The following is an 18,319-nucleotide window of genomic DNA, read 5'->3' as shown; positions in this document are numbered from 1 at the left end:
CTGCTCTCCGCGCTCCGGCCCTTTGCCGGGGAGAAGCCGCTATACGGTAAAATCAACTGCCTTATCCGCAAGCCTTATAGTGCATGTGATTATGTTGATTCAAGATAAAAACTACATTCTGGAATCGATTTCCGAAAGGCAAAGCTCTCAGCATATACGCTTACCTCACTTTTTTTTTTTTTAAAGTATTTTTGTCTTTTGAGTATAGCACCACCTTGCTGTTATCCTACTTCACTGCTTTGAAGATTTACTTAGTGGCCTTTTACACAATATTTTAATAGCTTGACTCTGTACTTGTAACTCAATGCAGGTGTTAGGATGTATTGCATGTTTCCTCTATTAATATACCTTTTTACATGCAACAAATTGAGTCACAAAGCTTTGGAAAGTGGCTGCATCCAGATACAAACTAAAAATGTGGTAACACAAGGAAGGGTTCCGCCTCTTTGAAGGCTACACTGGATTAACTAGTATTTTCTACTTCAATGTTGCCACAGTGGCTACGTTTGTCATACGAAGTAACAAATGGAGTTTATCACTATCAGAAAAATGTTTCTTTTCTGTGGGAACAGCCAAAACCACCACTGGAGTACTTGTCTGTATGTAACGTGAAAGAATCTCATACCAGAAGCTGCTTGCTAGGATGGAGTAAAAGACTCAGGCAGGAGCTGCAGGACTCAAGTGTTTGTTCTACAAAAGCAAGAGTAGCAACTGTAAGCTATGTAAGGAAAACAAAGTATTTGCAACAGAAAATGTGTTCTCTTCAGTCCTGTATCAAGTAGGCAGATACACTTAAGGAATCAACTGGAACCAGTTGGAAATGTCAGTTTGGAAAAGTGATTCTCAGTTTTGACATTAGGTCCTCTCTCAGCTGTCACCTTCCACAGATATAAAGGGATAACAAAGATGCAAACTATGTAACATGAAATGTCTTTATGAATTTTCCAAGTCACTATTGTCATAAGGACAATTTAGCTAGAAACCGTTCATTTCTGAATGCACATTAACTCCACTTCGCAGATGACATTATTTTTACCTTCTCAAACCCAAAATTTCTTTTTACTACTATATAGTGAAGTCCCTAAGATTCAATTTTTTTTGAGGAAAAAGAAACACTCAAAAGACTGGAACTGAAGATGAGCTTTATGTATCAAACTCATGCTGAGGACACTGGGGAAACATGCATGGTTTGTTAAAATCCATCTCTTCAGAATTAAAAGCATATGAGAATGACCTTCTGAATTTGGCTTTCAAAGAAAATTCTGACAAGGCACACAATTCACATTTATATATAGGAAATAAATACAATTTAGCTTCTACTATCACAAGATCCTTGCTCTGTCAATAAGTCATTTTATACAAGAGCACTATAGTAAAACTCATGATTGTTAGATTATCTGAGTCAGCCTCACCTTGAAAATTATGGTGATAAGAATATATTCAAATTTTACAATTAAATGAGAAATGTTGTCATGTCTATATGTCATTAGCTAATGAAAAATTGTGAAAGAAGCCTGCATTCACTGCTTATGTACAATCTCAGAAGCTGGCCCTAATGACTTTAAAAAAAAGAGGTCATTTGACCTGAAATATCAGATCAAACAGAACAAGTGTTCCAAGAGAAAGAAAAAATAAACCCAAACCAAAAACCAACCAGCAGAAACAGGTAGACAAAAACCCAGCTGATTAAAGGGAATGAAAGCTTTGTGTTCTGACTTTAAAAAAAGTTCTCTCAACTGGACTGCAGTGGTTTCCTTGATCAGTATAGGATGGTGAGGAACATGTTTTATTTATTTAAAGATAATAATATAAGGCCACCAAGAACACAGCTTGGCTTTATACATAATCGAATGGCCACAAAACACTCGAATATTTTTTTAAGTCACTTTTTTCTCTCTTCTAAGCATCATAAATGTTTCAGAAGTTCTCATAAAACTTCCTCTCTACATGTATTTTTCCTGGCTTACAACTCCAAATACAGAAAAGATAAACTAACAAACAACTACACAGTCCACATGGTAATGCAGCAAATTAGCCAAGAATTCAAGTAAAAGCATTTCAAAGTAATCTGCTAAGCCAGTTTATATTGAAACAACAGCAAAGATACACTTATTTTGGTCCAGCAATCAATACTAGTGATTTAGGCTGTTTGCAGCTGGAATGACAAAACTAAAGTCTTTACACAAGCCTGTTACCACATCATCAACTATGAATTAATATTTTACAGAATACTTTACTCCTTAAATCCACTAGACTCTCTTGCCATGAAAACATCATTGCAATGTTTCCCACGTGGTTTTAGAAAGTTACGCTAGTCTTCCTCAAGGAGGTGCATACAAATATTCTGAATCATCTAGAACGTGCTGCACAGTTACAATTGGACTGTTCACCTCAAAAAAAAAAGTGTCTTCCCTCCCCAACCCCCACAACAAAACAAAAGGCAAAATGAAGAGAAAGGAAATAATTTATTAGAGATTTCACAAGCAAACTAGCATACATTTTTCGTATGTCTTGTGACAGTTTAAAGATATCTGGTATCTTTAAGATGAGAAAATTTATACTCTGCCTTAAATACTTTAGAAATGCTACTACGCACAGTTCAAGAGTCCTGATGATTACTGCTTCTTCCCCCAGCTTGATAATACTTGAAAGAGATGGAACACAAAAGGGACCTGGAACATCACAAAGGCATGTTAAAAGTAGTAGTGTTATGCTTTCTTTTGACAACTAGATTGTAAGATGCTTAGTATTTAGAAAAGTGCTGAATGAAAAAAATCTGACTTAATAGAAACAGGCTATATTAATTTTATATTACAGTAAGTTAAACAATAATGTAATATGAAACCCACAAGAAAAATGTAAGTCACTGGCAAGACCACTACCTCAGTGCAGAGATCAAAAAAAAGAAAACCAACAAAAAGGTAGCACTGACTAATAGTTCATTAAGAGTTCAATTCCAAATAGTTCATTGCAAGATACTGTTAAGATTTTCTTCTCTACTCAGAAAATGTAAGGAACGTACAAACTAAGTCAGCTACAGATTGTTTTTCATATACCAGAAGAACAGTTAATCATCAAATGATCTAAAATACTGGTCAACCCTTTAATATTATCAAGAATTGCTCTGCAACATATTTTAACCAATGTACTATTATATGTATTTAAAGAAAAACAAGGCGACATTCCCAGTGTGCACTCAGCACAGCTCCACATATATCAGTAGAAGGAACACTTCTAGCTCATACAAGCTAAGGAACTGGACCACAAATCAGCAAGTTATATGACCTTTGAGGAAGAAGGTGGAATCCACCTTTTAAGACTAGGAACCTTCATTGTGTCTATTCACACAACACAGACAACTCCTTTTTTTTTTTTCCTCCTTTTCCCCCCTGAAAAAAGTGCCCTTTGCTTTTAAAATTACCAGATTAGTTCAAGCTCTAAAATATGTAAACTCCTCCCCACACCTACTCTATATGAAAACTTAGATGCAGTTGAGTGCTATGGGAAATATTGCACAAAAAAGGATACAACAAGAAAGGATACACTCTGCATGACAGTATTACTGCAGTATTTACGCAGGAATGTTTCTAAAGAAGAACAGCAGAATGTGGTTTAATTTTACTTGACTCTCAGTATTGCATACACATAACTTTATGCTACCTATCAAAAGCAAATATGCCTCTTCGATATAATACAGTTTTTGACCCCTTATGAGATTTAATGAGGGCTGATGAGTCCAACACTAAACTCCATATTCAAAAGTAAATACATTTTTTGATAACTTGGAACTACTAGGATAACACCAGATTTTTCTGTCTCATTAATTCTCCTTCAAGTCTTTGCCATTTTACAGACTCACTTTTTCCATCAGGTCCAAAACCCAATCATGTTTCCATTCAATGCAGGCTTTCAAGTCACTTCCCTATGAAGAAACTGGAGACCTCTCAAGATCAGTGTCTTCTACATAACCTTTCTCCCAAAAAGCAGTATTTTAGCTACAGAAAAAATAGTCACCCCAAATACTAACTGAAATTTTTGCCAGTCCATCAGGAAAAAGACATTTCAGCCAGCAAGGAGTTACATAATACACGTGGCTTATAAAAATACTATTTTCTCTACAAATAATAAAGCCTTTGTAGAGAAAATACTAAAAAATAATAATATTTGCAATAACATTCATAAATTTAACACAGCTTCTTTCTGTTTAAAAATAATCAAAAGTTTAACTTATGTCACTTTAGTTGTTAAAAATTAACAACAACATTGAGATGCAGGATACAGATCAAAATTTGAAATCCCTCAATTGTTTGCATAAGCTTCTTTATATGCATGTTTATGTTTCAAATGAGATTCTGACACTGTTTTTCCTTACAGACTCAGATTTCTATAACAGAATTTTGCATCATAAATCAGCATCCATCAGAATATTCCAGTAGGAACAGGAAAACATAGTCATGCAGAAATAGGGTTCAGTTTCATCATTAGTTGGGAAGTGAAATAAATACTTTTAATTAAACCTCATGGATCCCTAGAAATCTGTATTAGTCTATGGCACATTCTGTGATCTTTACACACAAATGGTCAAAGTAAGGAAGAAGTTCTGCCCATGATACCTTGGTGTCTTTGGTTTAATGTAACTCATGTAAGACTTTCAGGTGTACAAATAAGTCTTGCATAAGTATATGTTTGCTCACTCTGAAAAAAGCTTCTGAGTTGACCATCAACATGATTAATAACCAAGTAAGCACCTTGTTATTTTCTTTATGTAATTCAAGTATTATTTATCACGTTTAGTGAAGTCAGAATTAAGTTAATGTACAAAATTAGTTGGAAAGACATGGAATTCCTAGAAGAATAAAAGTGTTTAGACCTCATTTATACGGCTTTCCAACAGCTAAAATACTTCAAGTTTCTTTTTTGCATTTAAAGAAACCTTAATAATTTTCTTCTTAGACACTGGATAAAATAATATAAATACAAGGTTTTTTTCTAACAAGGAAGGAATAAGAAACAAGACTGAAACACTCCCATAAACCCTTGCTCCTAACAGAATACTTTAGCCAAAGCTCATTTGTCTCTTTTCAATGACCAATACAGAAGAATGCCTGTAAAAAAAGTGATCTTTAATTTGATAAAATAAAATACAGATTTTGCAAACCACAAATCAGTAACTCAAAATAGTAAGTGGTAAGACCAAAGAGCATCTCAGAAATGAGGGAAACAAGCTAAACTATAATCTGATGAAAAAATCCTTAGACAACTGACAGAACAAGAAACCTACAATTGAGGTAATTGTTATAAATAGAAATACTACCTTCCCAATAACCACACTGTGGGGTCTCCAACCGATTTTTAAAAATAAAAACCAGCTGTTCACATCCTTTATTTCAAACTTCATTGTTACTTTGGAAAAAACCCTGATCAAAACATCCAGATTAAAGACACATAATGGATTAAGTAGAATGTTTCAGAAGCATTCAGTCTAAGCTTTGAGTTAATTTGGTCTTAGGTGGAGGCATAACCAGAGTGATGCCCAACTGTAACCTGTAATTAAGTTAAATGCCCTTTAAATTTGCGGTAGCTGATCTATCAGAGGGTGCAGATTGATAAATAAGTGCTTCTAATTCTTGCACCAGTTCTAATTTCAGACAGTTCACTACTCAAATGGTTTTAGGCCATGAAGCCCCTCACAGTTAAATTAGAGCTTATTTTGCCTGAGTTATTCTCATGTAAAGCAAATAGTGAGAGTAAGCTGTAATGAAGTAAAGCTATATGATAGGAAAAAGTTAAATAGTGATTACTTTCTGCTAAAAGTTACTTTCCCATCAAGTTTAGACAATAATGCCAAAAATCAGGACTTATGCATTCCACAACAAAGAAAGCCTTGATCAATGCAACATTAAGTACAACTTTCTGACATTATATCCTTTCCTAAATCAGACAAGTTTAAAGGATGCTGCAGCAGCACTAAGATCTCATTTTCCAAAGTTAGCAAAACCAAAGGTCCTTTACAGAGCTAGCAAAATTGAGTTTATTGCTGGAAACAGTTCTTCAGGGTCACTTCACAATGGCAGGGACAGAAGGAAAGGAAAAAAGAGGCAAAGCAAAAAGCCAAAGCCCCAGAAGATTACTAAAAGGTAAGTGGTCCGATTCTACAGAATTATTCTCCTTGGATCTCCAGATTAAGGATCAGAGAAATTGACAACTGCCCTAGGATATCAGGATTAGGGACATGGCAGTCTCCAAGTTTCTAAAGAGAGGAGGAAGAAACATTTTAAACTTACGCCAACTATGTACCTTGCATTCTGGTTTTCAGATATAAGTGCACATTTAGGAAAAGAAAATTGTATGGAACATTTCCCCTCCACCATCACTATTCCTAAAGAAGCTATTAAAAGATAACAAAAAAAAAAACCTCAACGAAACAAATTAACAAAAAAACCCAGCCTATTTCTTTATTTTCATTTTCAGGCAAAGAATCCATACCTTGTGCAGTGTTCTACTTTTTTCTTTTCCCTTCATTGGCATCCTGTTTTGGTCTAGCTGAACGAGCAAATTGCTGATATTCTGTTAAGGACTACAAGTGTCAATGATAAACAGAAGCCAATCAAGAAATAAAAAAATAAGTATTATTTCAACAAAAGATAGTTTAAAAAGTGGCCTTTATCTGTGCATCAATTCTACTACAGAATTAAATATTATAACAATAGTGTCCATTAGTGAAACACTGTGACTTTACTGATCCGCAGTACAAAAAAAATTTAAGAGAGCCTGCCCAGAGTTTACAATACTAAGTAAATAAGGAGGACTAACTGGGAACGGGTTAGGTGCAAACAGAGTAACTACAGCAGGACAAATGCTTCATATTTACAATCCTCCATTCCAGCATGTTAATTACATAAGTTTGATGTATGGATTTGTGAGGAAAAAAACTAAAAGGAACAGAGGTTGGGGTGAACAAGAATACAAAGAAAAGGAAATAAACTATGAAACATTTCAGTGAAAAATAAGAAAGGACTTACAGACAAAAAATAGGGACATGCAATCAAAAAGAGTCAAAATTCCAACATGTTACAGAGGCTGAAAAAGTAACTGACAGTTCCAGCTGGACAGTAAGTCTACACAGAGACCACTGACCCCAACAGGAACATTTATGTTCTTAATTCTGTAAACACAGGCTTAAACAAGTCAAAAAGCCTACTTAATATAGACACGATGGTCATACAAGCTAAGTTATCTTTTGATCCTGCAAATTCAAGACCACAGAAGACAATTTTATTGTCTTAAATAAAGCACATTTACTTTCCTATTTCACATGAGCTGCCTCTACATATTTTTCAGTTATCATAAAATTAACAATAGTACACTATGCTATGCTGCCTGGTTTTCTTAAGGTATCTCCTCTTTCCATAGATTTCTAGTAAGTAGAACACTATGGCAGCAAAACTAGAGATTGATGGACAGATTACAAAGAATATAATGTAAATGTTTGAAAAAAAAGATACAACCACCATGGGTTTTTCAAATAAGACATATCCGTTTGCTTCTTTTAAAGCTTTAGAAGCTGCTTTTTCATTAGGAAGTCCAATGAAAGCCTGTCCTTTCATACGGCCTTCTTTCATCAAACGAATATCAAACCTAGAGGAAAAATTGAGAATTGGTAATTACTCATGTTTAACCACACTTTCATATTTCACAGTACAAATATAATTCTCAGCCTTCAAGTTGGAGAAATAGAGATAGGAGCAGAGCCTACAAGCAGGAATTATGTCATGGGAGACCATTTTCCCCAGGGCAACCATTTAGTAAAAAGCGATATTAGACTGCAGGATGTCAAATTGGTATGCAACTGTAGTAAATATGGACATATGCAAAATGATCAGATACACACAATCATCTACACTGTTGATTCTGCGTTCCTCAGGCAATGAACAGTAAATGTGGTAATGAAAATAAGGGCAAAATGGTAGGGTCTTCAGACACTGTTCAAAAAATAATTCTCTTTCCGTACTTGTGATAAATGAAGATTTCTAGACAAAACAGATTTTTTCTTTATGCAGGAGCATAAAGCAAAAAGTAAAGATCACTACTTTTTAAATCACAATTCTCACCAGTATTATAGAAGTTAACATAAAAGGCTTAATTTTAACCAAGTACCAAATTAACTTACATATTTCGTTCCACTTCTGACTGGAAGTCAACATATCTTCCAAAAATGAATTTGAGATCCTGAAATTAATGGGTAGGTATAAGAGGAAAGCTGATAAAAAGCCCTTTTGACAAATATTCAATTTGCTTGTTTACCTACCTTTTCTTGTACTTGTTTAGCTAAATTCTTCACATATATCCTGCAAGTTGGATCACCTGGCTCATAGTTTTTGAAAACAGAAAATTTTTCCATTTCTTAAAGACAGAAAAACAGACAATGTTTTAGCTGATTTACTTACTTTGTATTTTTCCAAAGAAAATTGAAGTATTTGTTGCAACAAATCAAAGAGCTATGATTAAATAATTTATTCTCAGAGTTATACCTTCTCTAGAAAGTCTGTTTTTCTCTAGATCCCTTCTAGAAATAAATTCCGATGGTATTTCATCTTCCTCCTCTTCAGTTTCCATTTTATCATTTGGGCTAGGAGCTGGGAAGATCCTTCCAAAGCCTGTATTATTGATTTGTTCTGTGGTTGCATAAAGGTCTGAAATTTCAACACATTGTATAAGTAGTTTGTATGTTTATTCACAAGAGGATCAACAGCAAGCAAAAAAAGTATGCTCCTTTCAGTAATATTTTAATATAGTAGACTTGGTAAAGCAATTAGAACACAGCCTTAAAGAAATGAGTCTTAATCCCTGGTTTGACAAACACAGCTGCTCTAGATGGTCCTATAAAAACAACCATGCTACAAATAAAAGCCATGGCACATGCCAGTTAAGGTAAAACTAGCCTCACTGTTCAAGCATTTATCCATTCCAAAGAAACTGTATATTACTCCAAAGTACCAAGAAATACTGACTGACCATAACTCTATAAGAAACCATCACACCTCATTGCTATTATTGCCAGCATTTTTATAGCAAATAATCAGTGCATCACAGAGAAGGAGTTGGCAATCATTTGAATGCTGCTTTCTAAGAGCTGGAAAAGGAAAATCTGAAATTAGCCTGATATATTGTATAATAATCTATCCAATTGTATAATAAGCTATATAATACCGAGAATGCATTTGTAGCATATTTGCTAAAGACACCTTAATATTTAAAAGTGTGCAACTCACCATAAAACCACAGATCACACAGGAGAGAAAGAGACCTTTAAAATCCTCTAGATCCTTTATTGTACTAAAGCACAGAGTTCTGTGCTTTAACATGGGAGAAAAAAGCAAATATAGACAAGACACAAGTTGGTGTTCTTAAACAAACCCTGATGTATGCTATTTGAGAGAGCTCCATTACAAAAGAAAAGAATTCCCTGGCCTAAATTTCAGCAGCCTGCTACACACTGAAACCACATGAATTTAATATTAAACATATTTGAAATACGAACTTTCTTACCATTTTTTTCTTCTTTTTCTGAGTTTATCTGAAGAACAGCTGGGATGTCAGTAGTAATATGGAACTCAATTTTTTTATGACCTACATGATGTGGCTGCTCAAAGACATCTGAAGGTGACAGTGCAGCGTGCAAATTACTGTTTAAAACAACTGCATGTTAATTAAAGATTCAGACACTGAAGAATGCATAGTCCAATACAAGATTTCTTCCAGATAGATTTTATGCTGTTGTTTTACCATATATTTACACATATACTGTGTATTTACCACAAATACACGAGTTCTCCATTTCATAAGTTTCACCCAATACAGTTCAAGTTGATTAAAACACTGCAAACACAGTAGGTATGCCTGGCAGTGAGAGCAAAAACAAGAATTACATACCACATTACAGTACAGACAGGCACTTATGAAAAACTTTATCAATAACTTAAAATACAAAAAAATAACAGGCCTTGCTGATGCTCTCACATAATGTATAAAGTAGATCAGATTTTCAAAAAATATAGCAAATCACTTGGAGGAAGGCAGCAGCTATTGGTAAAAATACATTCACAACTGATCATCACTACACAGAAACACTACAATGGTGTCTACTGTGCCATAGCACTGCAGTTTCAAAACCCAAACTTATACTGGAAGTATAAAAACTGATTTGGTTTAAGTTTTAAAATTTATTTTACATTTTTATTTTAAGAAGTATCCCAAAGAATAAATCCAGATTGCTTCTGTCAAGGGTGTGATATTAAATTTTTTTTCATAAAAAACAAGGATTTTTATTGGTTTGATAGCCAAACAAACACAGAGCTTTACATACTTTACAGATTAACATTGTTGAGCAGACTTGAGTTCAAATTACACAAAAATTTGGATCTTTAGAGAAATAACCTAGCATAAGGATAAGGGAAGACCAACTCCACTACCAAATTTATGTATGAGTGAAGAATGTTTGTTTTAGAACAGCAACACTAAAGCAAACATGATACACAGAATATCATTTAGTAAAAGGAATAATCTTCTGAAAAAGTGCAAAAACCACAGAAATAATACAAACCTGTGGGGAGTACACACAGGAACATTCAGTAAGTCTTTAATTCTTTGCTTTTTTCTAACACCACGCCTCTTTGTGTTTATTGGTCTTTTAGGCTGAAGGGTTGCCAATTCCATCAACTTGGTCATTCTATTTTAAACAAAATTTAAAAAAGAATCAAAGTGGTTTACAGTTTATTTGAAAATACTCATTTTGAAAACCCTTCTCCCTTCCTTAAAGCCCTTGAAATACAGCTTTTAGAATACAGTTATACATCTAGCTACCTTAAGACCAAAACTACATTAATAAACTATAACACATAGCAAATTAATATACACAGAGCACTTAAGTGACCAATCAAAATCGTAACGAGTTCAATAATACCCCTTCCTTCCCCAAGTATGCACATAATTAGGACACTGAAGCTGTAGAAATGCTAAGATGACCCAAGCTGAACCTTTTTTTATAATAGTATTTCCAGTCAACAGGAGTGCCTTTTTTCAAATGCATATATTTTTCTGAATATAGCATAGGGACTTTCTGATTTACTTTTCAGTTTAAATAGCAAATAACGAAAATTACTTCATCATTTAGTATTAGTTTAAAGATTAAAAAAACAGCTATGATGTAATTCAGTCCCAAAACTGCAAGAGAATCCTTAGCACACACAACCTCTCATTATTACTACTCCTAGCAATATACACTGATGTACAAAGAACATTTTGGAAGTCAGAGTGCACATACCATTCAGGCTGAGTAGTTTACTTAGTAAAGATGTGAAAAAATGAAGAATCCAGAAAATAAACTAATTATTGCTTCCTTATATCTGCACACTCTATTCATTCTGAGTTTTTGTTTTGTTGGGTTTTTGTTTTTTGCACATGGGAACAAATGATAATTTGCATACCATTTGGCCATTTTCCTTCTCTTATTGTGATTGAAAACAGCACTGTCCTCCTGTTTTTAAGTCACTCTGGAGCTTCCTTAAGCATCTGGAAAGATCATCTATACACTGCAAACATTAACAGATTCCACCATTTGCTGAACTAAAGTTAGAAAAGCAAAAACACCACTTTAAAAGAGCCCAAAAGCTTGCATATTACTAAAATGCATACCTCTCCTTTTCCTCCTCATTATCGCTTTCATACTCTGATTCATCTCCACTAGATAGCTGCTCCTCTTCTTCAGGCAAAGGAGGTTCTTCAGGAGGCAGAGGTGGGATTGGGGGAGGTGGCACAGGCACTGGTAAATACTCTTCATACTAATTATGGGGAAAAAGTTTAAAAAAGTAACTAAACGTTTTAAGGAAAAAAAAAAGTCATATCTTGTCTTCCTTTACATAATAAAAACAGTCAAAGCAATAAAATAGAAAATTACAGGAAGCATTTTTTTAGAAGTATGTTTATAGGGATCTAGATGCTATTTTGCTAAGCTACATTACTAATGAAAACTTTCCACAAGAAAAAAATTTGCTGCTTTCTCAAGTGTAACAGTGAACATTTTCAGTCGTTTAATTTGAGGAGTTAAAAAAACCCTCAACATAGCAACCATGGCCTTGGGTTTTTATTTTACACTCAGCTTTAAGGACTTTCCTCAGAAGAATATGGTCAAAACGTATGGGAGGATGCCTAAGCTCCCAAGCCATCTCAGTTTCTACACTGAGCCTTCCACCACCTACCAAAGCTACATTTCTGTATCTGTAAGGAGTGAGGATTTTATGAAAGAAATCAGTTTTTTCACTGAAACTGCAAAAATGACATAAGAAATGCCCCACTTCCAACACTCTTATTACACAGCTACATTTATGAACCATCAGTTCCATATGGCACTGATGTCTTCTGGAATTACTCTGTGCCCATTAGAAACTGCTCTGGGAATTTCAAGGACTGGCTTCTCACCTTACTACTCTTTTTTGCATTGCCATTAAATTCACAGTGCTTAATCTGTCCCAATATCAATAATAAAATTATTCTCAGAAAATCAGTTTGAATTAATTTATTTGATAGATTTATTTCATAGTTTTCTTTACCAGCTAACTCCCCTGTTATTAGAAGCAGGTGTTCTGTTTGGGCAAACACAAAGCGTAGTGGAGCACAACTTCACTATATCCAAATACTGTGGCTATCACTATTAACACAAGTCCTCACTTGCTCTATCTTCCCCTGGCAAACTGCTCTATCACAGCAACAGAGAACTGAGACCACAGAACTGGTATTTCTATTTCCCTCCCCCTGCCCCAAAAGCCTCTGCCAGTTTCCCCTCAATCCTGCCTCTTTCAAAATACACCCTGGAGACCATGCAAGTTAAATCCAAAAAGCTCTGTATAATCTCATTAATAATCTGAATCCAATCAGAACTCCAAAGACAGACAGGGGTCAAACTACTTCACACAGCTTTGTAAGGTAATGGGCTAACAGTATTCTTTATTTCCTGTATCTGTAACATGATCCCTTTTTTTTTTATACTCAACAGTTTGAAATACTCCCATGCTACTGTCATATATGTATATTTCTTTGTTCTAAGTATAGTTAAAAAGATTTCTTTAGAAGACTAACGTGCACATCTTACCCAATGAAATGCAGCAGTATTTGCTATCCTCTAGAGAGTTCTCCAACTTTTAGAAGTTTAAACTTAAGACTTCCTACCATGTTGCTAACACTTTAAATTCTGAATCAGTTATACAGCACCTAAAACATATTTTAAAAGTTACCATTGGAGGGCGAGCAGTAATTGGTCCAAAAGGTGGTGGAAGATTCATTTTATTCATAAGATGAAGTACCTGAAACGATTCAAGAGAAGTAAGATAAATTTAAAATGTTCCTTGCTAGATATCATAGGTGATAAATTCTGGAAGTGTAAATCAGCATAGTTTTAATGAAGACACAACTACATTGGTTATTAAACAATTTGAAAGCCTACACTTGAGATCCAACATTAATGGTAAATCTGAGAAACACCCTAAAAAGGCTAATCAAAAAAAGTAAAGCAACTTCTCAGAATTAAATTCCAAGTACTCAAGTCACATCTAATTAGAGAGATCATATACAGTTAAGTCTTCAGTGTCAATGAAGTTACTTCTGGTCAAATTGCATCTTTTTATCTCAACATAGCGAATAATGAACATTGGCTAACACAATCACAGGAAAACTAACTTATATTTACTATGACAAAAATTATTTATGTGGATGATTAGTAGAGGAAAAAGGAGATGTTTCTGGTTTTATACTTTCTTTTTTTTTCAGTTTTTTCCTTACCTGGACATAAAATTTGGGCACGCTTGCCAAGGCATTTGCTATATTTGCTAGGATTGTACTTGAAGGTGGTGGGTACAAATATTTGAGGCAAGAATTGATAGGAAAGGTGAGGCTGAGGAAAAAAAGATTAAAAACACGACATCTTAGCACCATTGCCACATAATGACTGATAATTAATGATTACTAGACATTTAACTATTCATTACATCTGAATTATCACTGAAATATAATTACTTCCCCTAGAACAGTTTTAGGCCATTTACATTATGTCTTTAATATCAGGGAGCAGTCCCCTAACGCATGACTGGGCTTGGGCCAAAGTACCAACACACAGAGAAAGCCTAAAGCACACAGAAACAATCAACATGTCCAAAATCAAAAGCATAGAAAACATCATAAACACAACGCTCATAGTGCTGGGTTCATTAGACCAAAAAGAAATTTATTCTTCATGTATGCAAAAACGCAAATGGGGAAAAAAAAGAACAAGTAACCTCTGGAAAAGCAAAAGTCAACAGTATTCTGCTGTTAACACTGGGACAACCTACTTGGTCCTCACACTCTTCCTGAGAAAGAAATGTATAATCCTAGAAGGCTGTTACGCAATCCACAACTTCACAACTCAAAGCACCCGTCACTACTCAGCTGTGAGGGTTCTAAACCTGAACTAAAGCAATCTTTATAACAATTGCTACAGCTATGCATGTAGAACAGTAGCATACTATAAAACAAACAGTGCACAACACTTATTTCAAAATAAACTGTAACAGAATAAAATAATTAAACCCAAAAAATCCACTAACCCATGGTTGGGTGCAATTCCATTCTCTATTTTAACACAGCTTGGTTCTTTCTTCTCTTCTTCTTTCACTGGTTCTTCTGAACTGAAAATTAATTTAGCATTAATTAAAACTGGACAAAATTTAGGTGCCTTACATAATATATGAAATATGTTTCATCTCATCTATTAAAAATAAATCAGATTAGTATTTTTAACATAATTTACCAATGGCATTACTACAGCCATTATTAATTCTTAAGAATTAATACACGTGGATAATTATTGTAGCCAGGCTTCTAAAACAAATATTTATGCACATTTAAATTCAAACACTTCTGACTTAAATCTACTCACAGGAAAAGAACTAAAATTTGTTCATGTTACTCTCTGTTCAGAGACTTTATACAAGTCAAAGGTATTAAATTAATAGTTTGTTCATATTCAGAGAGTGGAACTAAGAACTTATAATCTCTATAGTTGATTTTAATTAAGCACTATCACATAGCTTCTATCACTTAGTTACATATTACACAGGTAAACCTGAAAGACTAACTATACAGCTTAATTATTTTTTTAATTAAGTACTTGACAGCCAACTGAAACCCAAACTATCACAGTTCTTGGTCACATTACCATTAGGATTCACTGATTTTTTTTTAAGTATCACATATTCTTTAATTATTTGAAGACTCAGTTTTAAGTTTGTTCTGCTCATGCTTCAAGCTAGATACATGCAAATCAGCTCCAGCTTAGAAGCCAGTGGCTATAATAGTATAGTCTTATACAGTTATGCTAGCAGGTGTCAGTTCTGCCCGACTCTTGATTAGTTAAGAAAGAAACATCAGGAAAGCATTGCATGCAATGTTTAACAGCAAAATGAAATTATAATCCTGACACAAAAAAAAAGTAGAAGTCTTTTTTAAACACAGGGAACCTGTGCAACACAGAGGTCAGTTTATGCAGACTGGAGTCTTGCTCTGTAAATGAGAACAAACAGGACCATCTTCTGATTAAAGATATTAGTAACTATAGGAATAAGGATGGGAATTATTTCCTGATGACACTGAATGAAACAATACTAATGGGAGGAATGCAGTCACTTATTTACAGATCTGAACCTGCCTGTTAACACTTCTAAATAGTTACAATTTATCCATTGACTTATCAGTCCTACAAAAGTACCATGAATACAGAATTTACTTTCCTTGCCACAAACACAGAAAATAAATTATTACGCACATACCTTTTACACTTCTCTGAGAAAGAAGGCTGGCTAAGTACCTGCACACTATCTTGCTCCTTTGCAAATTCAACAACTAAGGTGTGACCTAGAAGTTTCAACTGATGCAGTCTTGACAATGCCTTCAAATAATTAGAATGGAGAAAGGAAAGGGAAGAAGAAACACACCAGAATTATTTCACAGCATAACTGTTTTTTCTCTGTTTTTTTTATTTCAAAGCATAACTGGTTGGCAAAGCAGCCACAGGATGCGGTCGCAACTGCTTTAAGCTAAGTCTGGGCCACTACAGACACAGGTAGTTCTGGACTGTTCCTTGCCTTCACAGCCCTGCTTTTAGCAGCCTCCTCCCTGACAGGAGGGAGAAAAAAGATGAGGTTGCACAGCTAGAACCATTGCAGAGACTGAGGTCATCTGAACACAGTAGTGAGACTACAGCCTTAACAATGATACTTATTACATAGCCTAGTAAATCTCTGTGATTCCAAGTACCTAATCACTTGCTCATGAACTACAAACATGCTGAAGTCCACTAGTAATAGCTAGGAATTTTGAAATCAAGATTCTTAACAGTGACACTAGGAAGCTCCAGCATTCTGCTAGTATGGATCCTGACAGGCTGCTAACGACTGACACAAAGCAACCTAAATTCACCACTGTTCACCTCACATAGTCTTTGTAACATTTTGAGTAGTACTTTACAGTATGGCCTAAAAAAAAAGCAACACCAAAAAAAACAGGACATAAGAAGGAAATTCAGGGGACAGGCTTTTTACCAATTCATATTTTAAAAGTCTTATTAGTACTACCTTTCTGGCATCCGCGTCCCCCATTAACATGGTAGTTTTCTTTTTCTTAACAGAGTTGGGCATTCAAGGCAGTCTTGAATTGCATACATCATTATGTCTGAATTTTATGGCAAATATGCAATTATGCAGGAGACAAGTAAATTATGTTTGGTTTATAGTTTATATATAAATGCACACAAACCTAGCAAGGCCCTAATCAGTCTCAACTCATGTAAGTTTGCCATGTTCTAAGTGACAAGTTGGATCAGATGACTTTCAGAAGCCCCTTCCAACCTACCCTTCTTATGATTCTACAGGAGTGCTCATTTTATCAAATCCTTCAAGCATCTCCTGAAATAGAGCTCTAATATTACATTGCTCTGAATTTTTTCCCCAACACTGAGTACTACATGATGTGTAAAACATTTTAGAGCACAACTGTCAATTCAGAAAAGTGCTTTGCTAAAACATTCAGTATCAGACTCAATACAAACCTTCACAGCTGCATTTTCACTGGGAAAGGTAGCAAAAGCAGTATGTTTCTAAAAAGCAAAGAAAAAAAATGGTCATACTGAATTCAAATTAAAAAGGTAAGAATCTGCATGTAAAACACATATGAACAAGTAATTCGTAAGTTCAAGTATATGTATTTGAAAGCTTCCAGACAATAGTTATCTAACTCCCATGTAAGGCGAAGGTGAAGGAGTAGAGAACATTTTACTTCAGAATTTAGGACAAACACCTCCTGCAGTCAAAAATTAGGATAGGAACTCAGCAGTTTGAAGAACACAGGCAAACAGTTGCTTTTTTCCTAGCAAGCAAAAGCCATCCTAAACTGCAAGAAAGTATGTATTGACAAAGAAGTTAAATTTCCTCCTTCGAAAAGAGGATTAATTTCAGCACCTCTCAGCAGCAGGTTTTCATCTAAGCAACTTCTAAAAGTAATACTTTTCCTACTACAAAAGTCATAACTATTGTTGTACTCTGAAAGTTTAGATAGTTTCTAACTAACATTTTCACTACTTTAAGTTTAAAAAAGATTAAGCTTTCCAAATTAGACTAAATTCTCACAGAATACAGTTTATCCTAAACTTAAATTTGTTTTAACAAACAATTAAAATTACTTCATCTTGCCACTACACAATTCAGTATTAAAACCCCAAATCATTAATACTGTCATAAGAGCAGCTATCCAGAAAATCTTTGTAACAAACTCAGTATTTTTAACATCCTGTAAAACAAAGCATAACCCTGACACAAGATGTGGACATCATTTATCTGCAGTTCTGTAAGAATACAAGGCTTTTTCCAAACAGCATTTACACCAGAAAAATATTCCTATATTTTTGTAATTTGGAGGGAAGAAATAAAATAAAAATTTCAAGAAACAGACCTGTGAAACTGCATCCCTACTTACCCTTCTGCACTGCTTTTCCACAGCCTTATTACTAACAATAAGCGAGGCCAAAGCTGCGGCCAAGGGCACAGGACTTGCAGCAGGTGGGGAGACGGGTGGGAGCCGGGCCCCCCGTGCCAGACGCTGTCCCGACCGCCCCGCCTGGGCTCAGCGGTGCTCTCCTGGCGTGCAGGGCCACGGCGCCGCTGCCCGCTCCCGCCCGAGCGGGGAAAAGGAAGAGCTCTTATCCGGCAAACACACTCGCCCCCCCGCCCTGCGGCCC

At 35.0% G+C, this 18,319-nt stretch overlaps 1 protein-coding gene across 1 annotated transcript; it reads right to left on the bottom strand.

Annotated features, from left to right (window-relative positions):
- Positions 1-6,499: 6,499 nt before the first annotated feature.
- RNPC3 (RNA-binding region (RNP1, RRM) containing 3) lies at positions 6,500-17,182 on the bottom strand (the record flags this gene model as incomplete). The annotated part of the gene is made up of 13 exons (XM_010288298.1): positions 6,500-6,559; positions 7,506-7,638; positions 8,171-8,229; positions 8,309-8,403; positions 8,532-8,693; positions 9,550-9,686; positions 10,604-10,729; positions 11,695-11,840; positions 13,290-13,358; positions 13,834-13,945; positions 14,637-14,717; positions 15,858-15,976; positions 17,135-17,182. Coding segments are annotated over 13 exons (1,347 nt in total), but the record flags the coding sequence as incomplete, so codon positions are not given.
- Between the last annotated feature and the right edge of the window lie 1,137 nt (positions 17,183-18,319).

The sequence above is a fragment of the Phaethon lepturus genome, unplaced genomic scaffold (genome assembly GCF_000687285.1).
Source record: "Phaethon lepturus isolate BGI_N335 unplaced genomic scaffold, ASM68728v1 scaffold38375, whole genome shotgun sequence".
Taxonomy (NCBI): Eukaryota; Metazoa; Chordata; class Aves; order Phaethontiformes; family Phaethontidae; genus Phaethon; species Phaethon lepturus.
The sequence above is the reverse complement of the archived record's forward strand: the minus strand, read 5'-3'. Positions and strand labels throughout refer to the sequence as shown.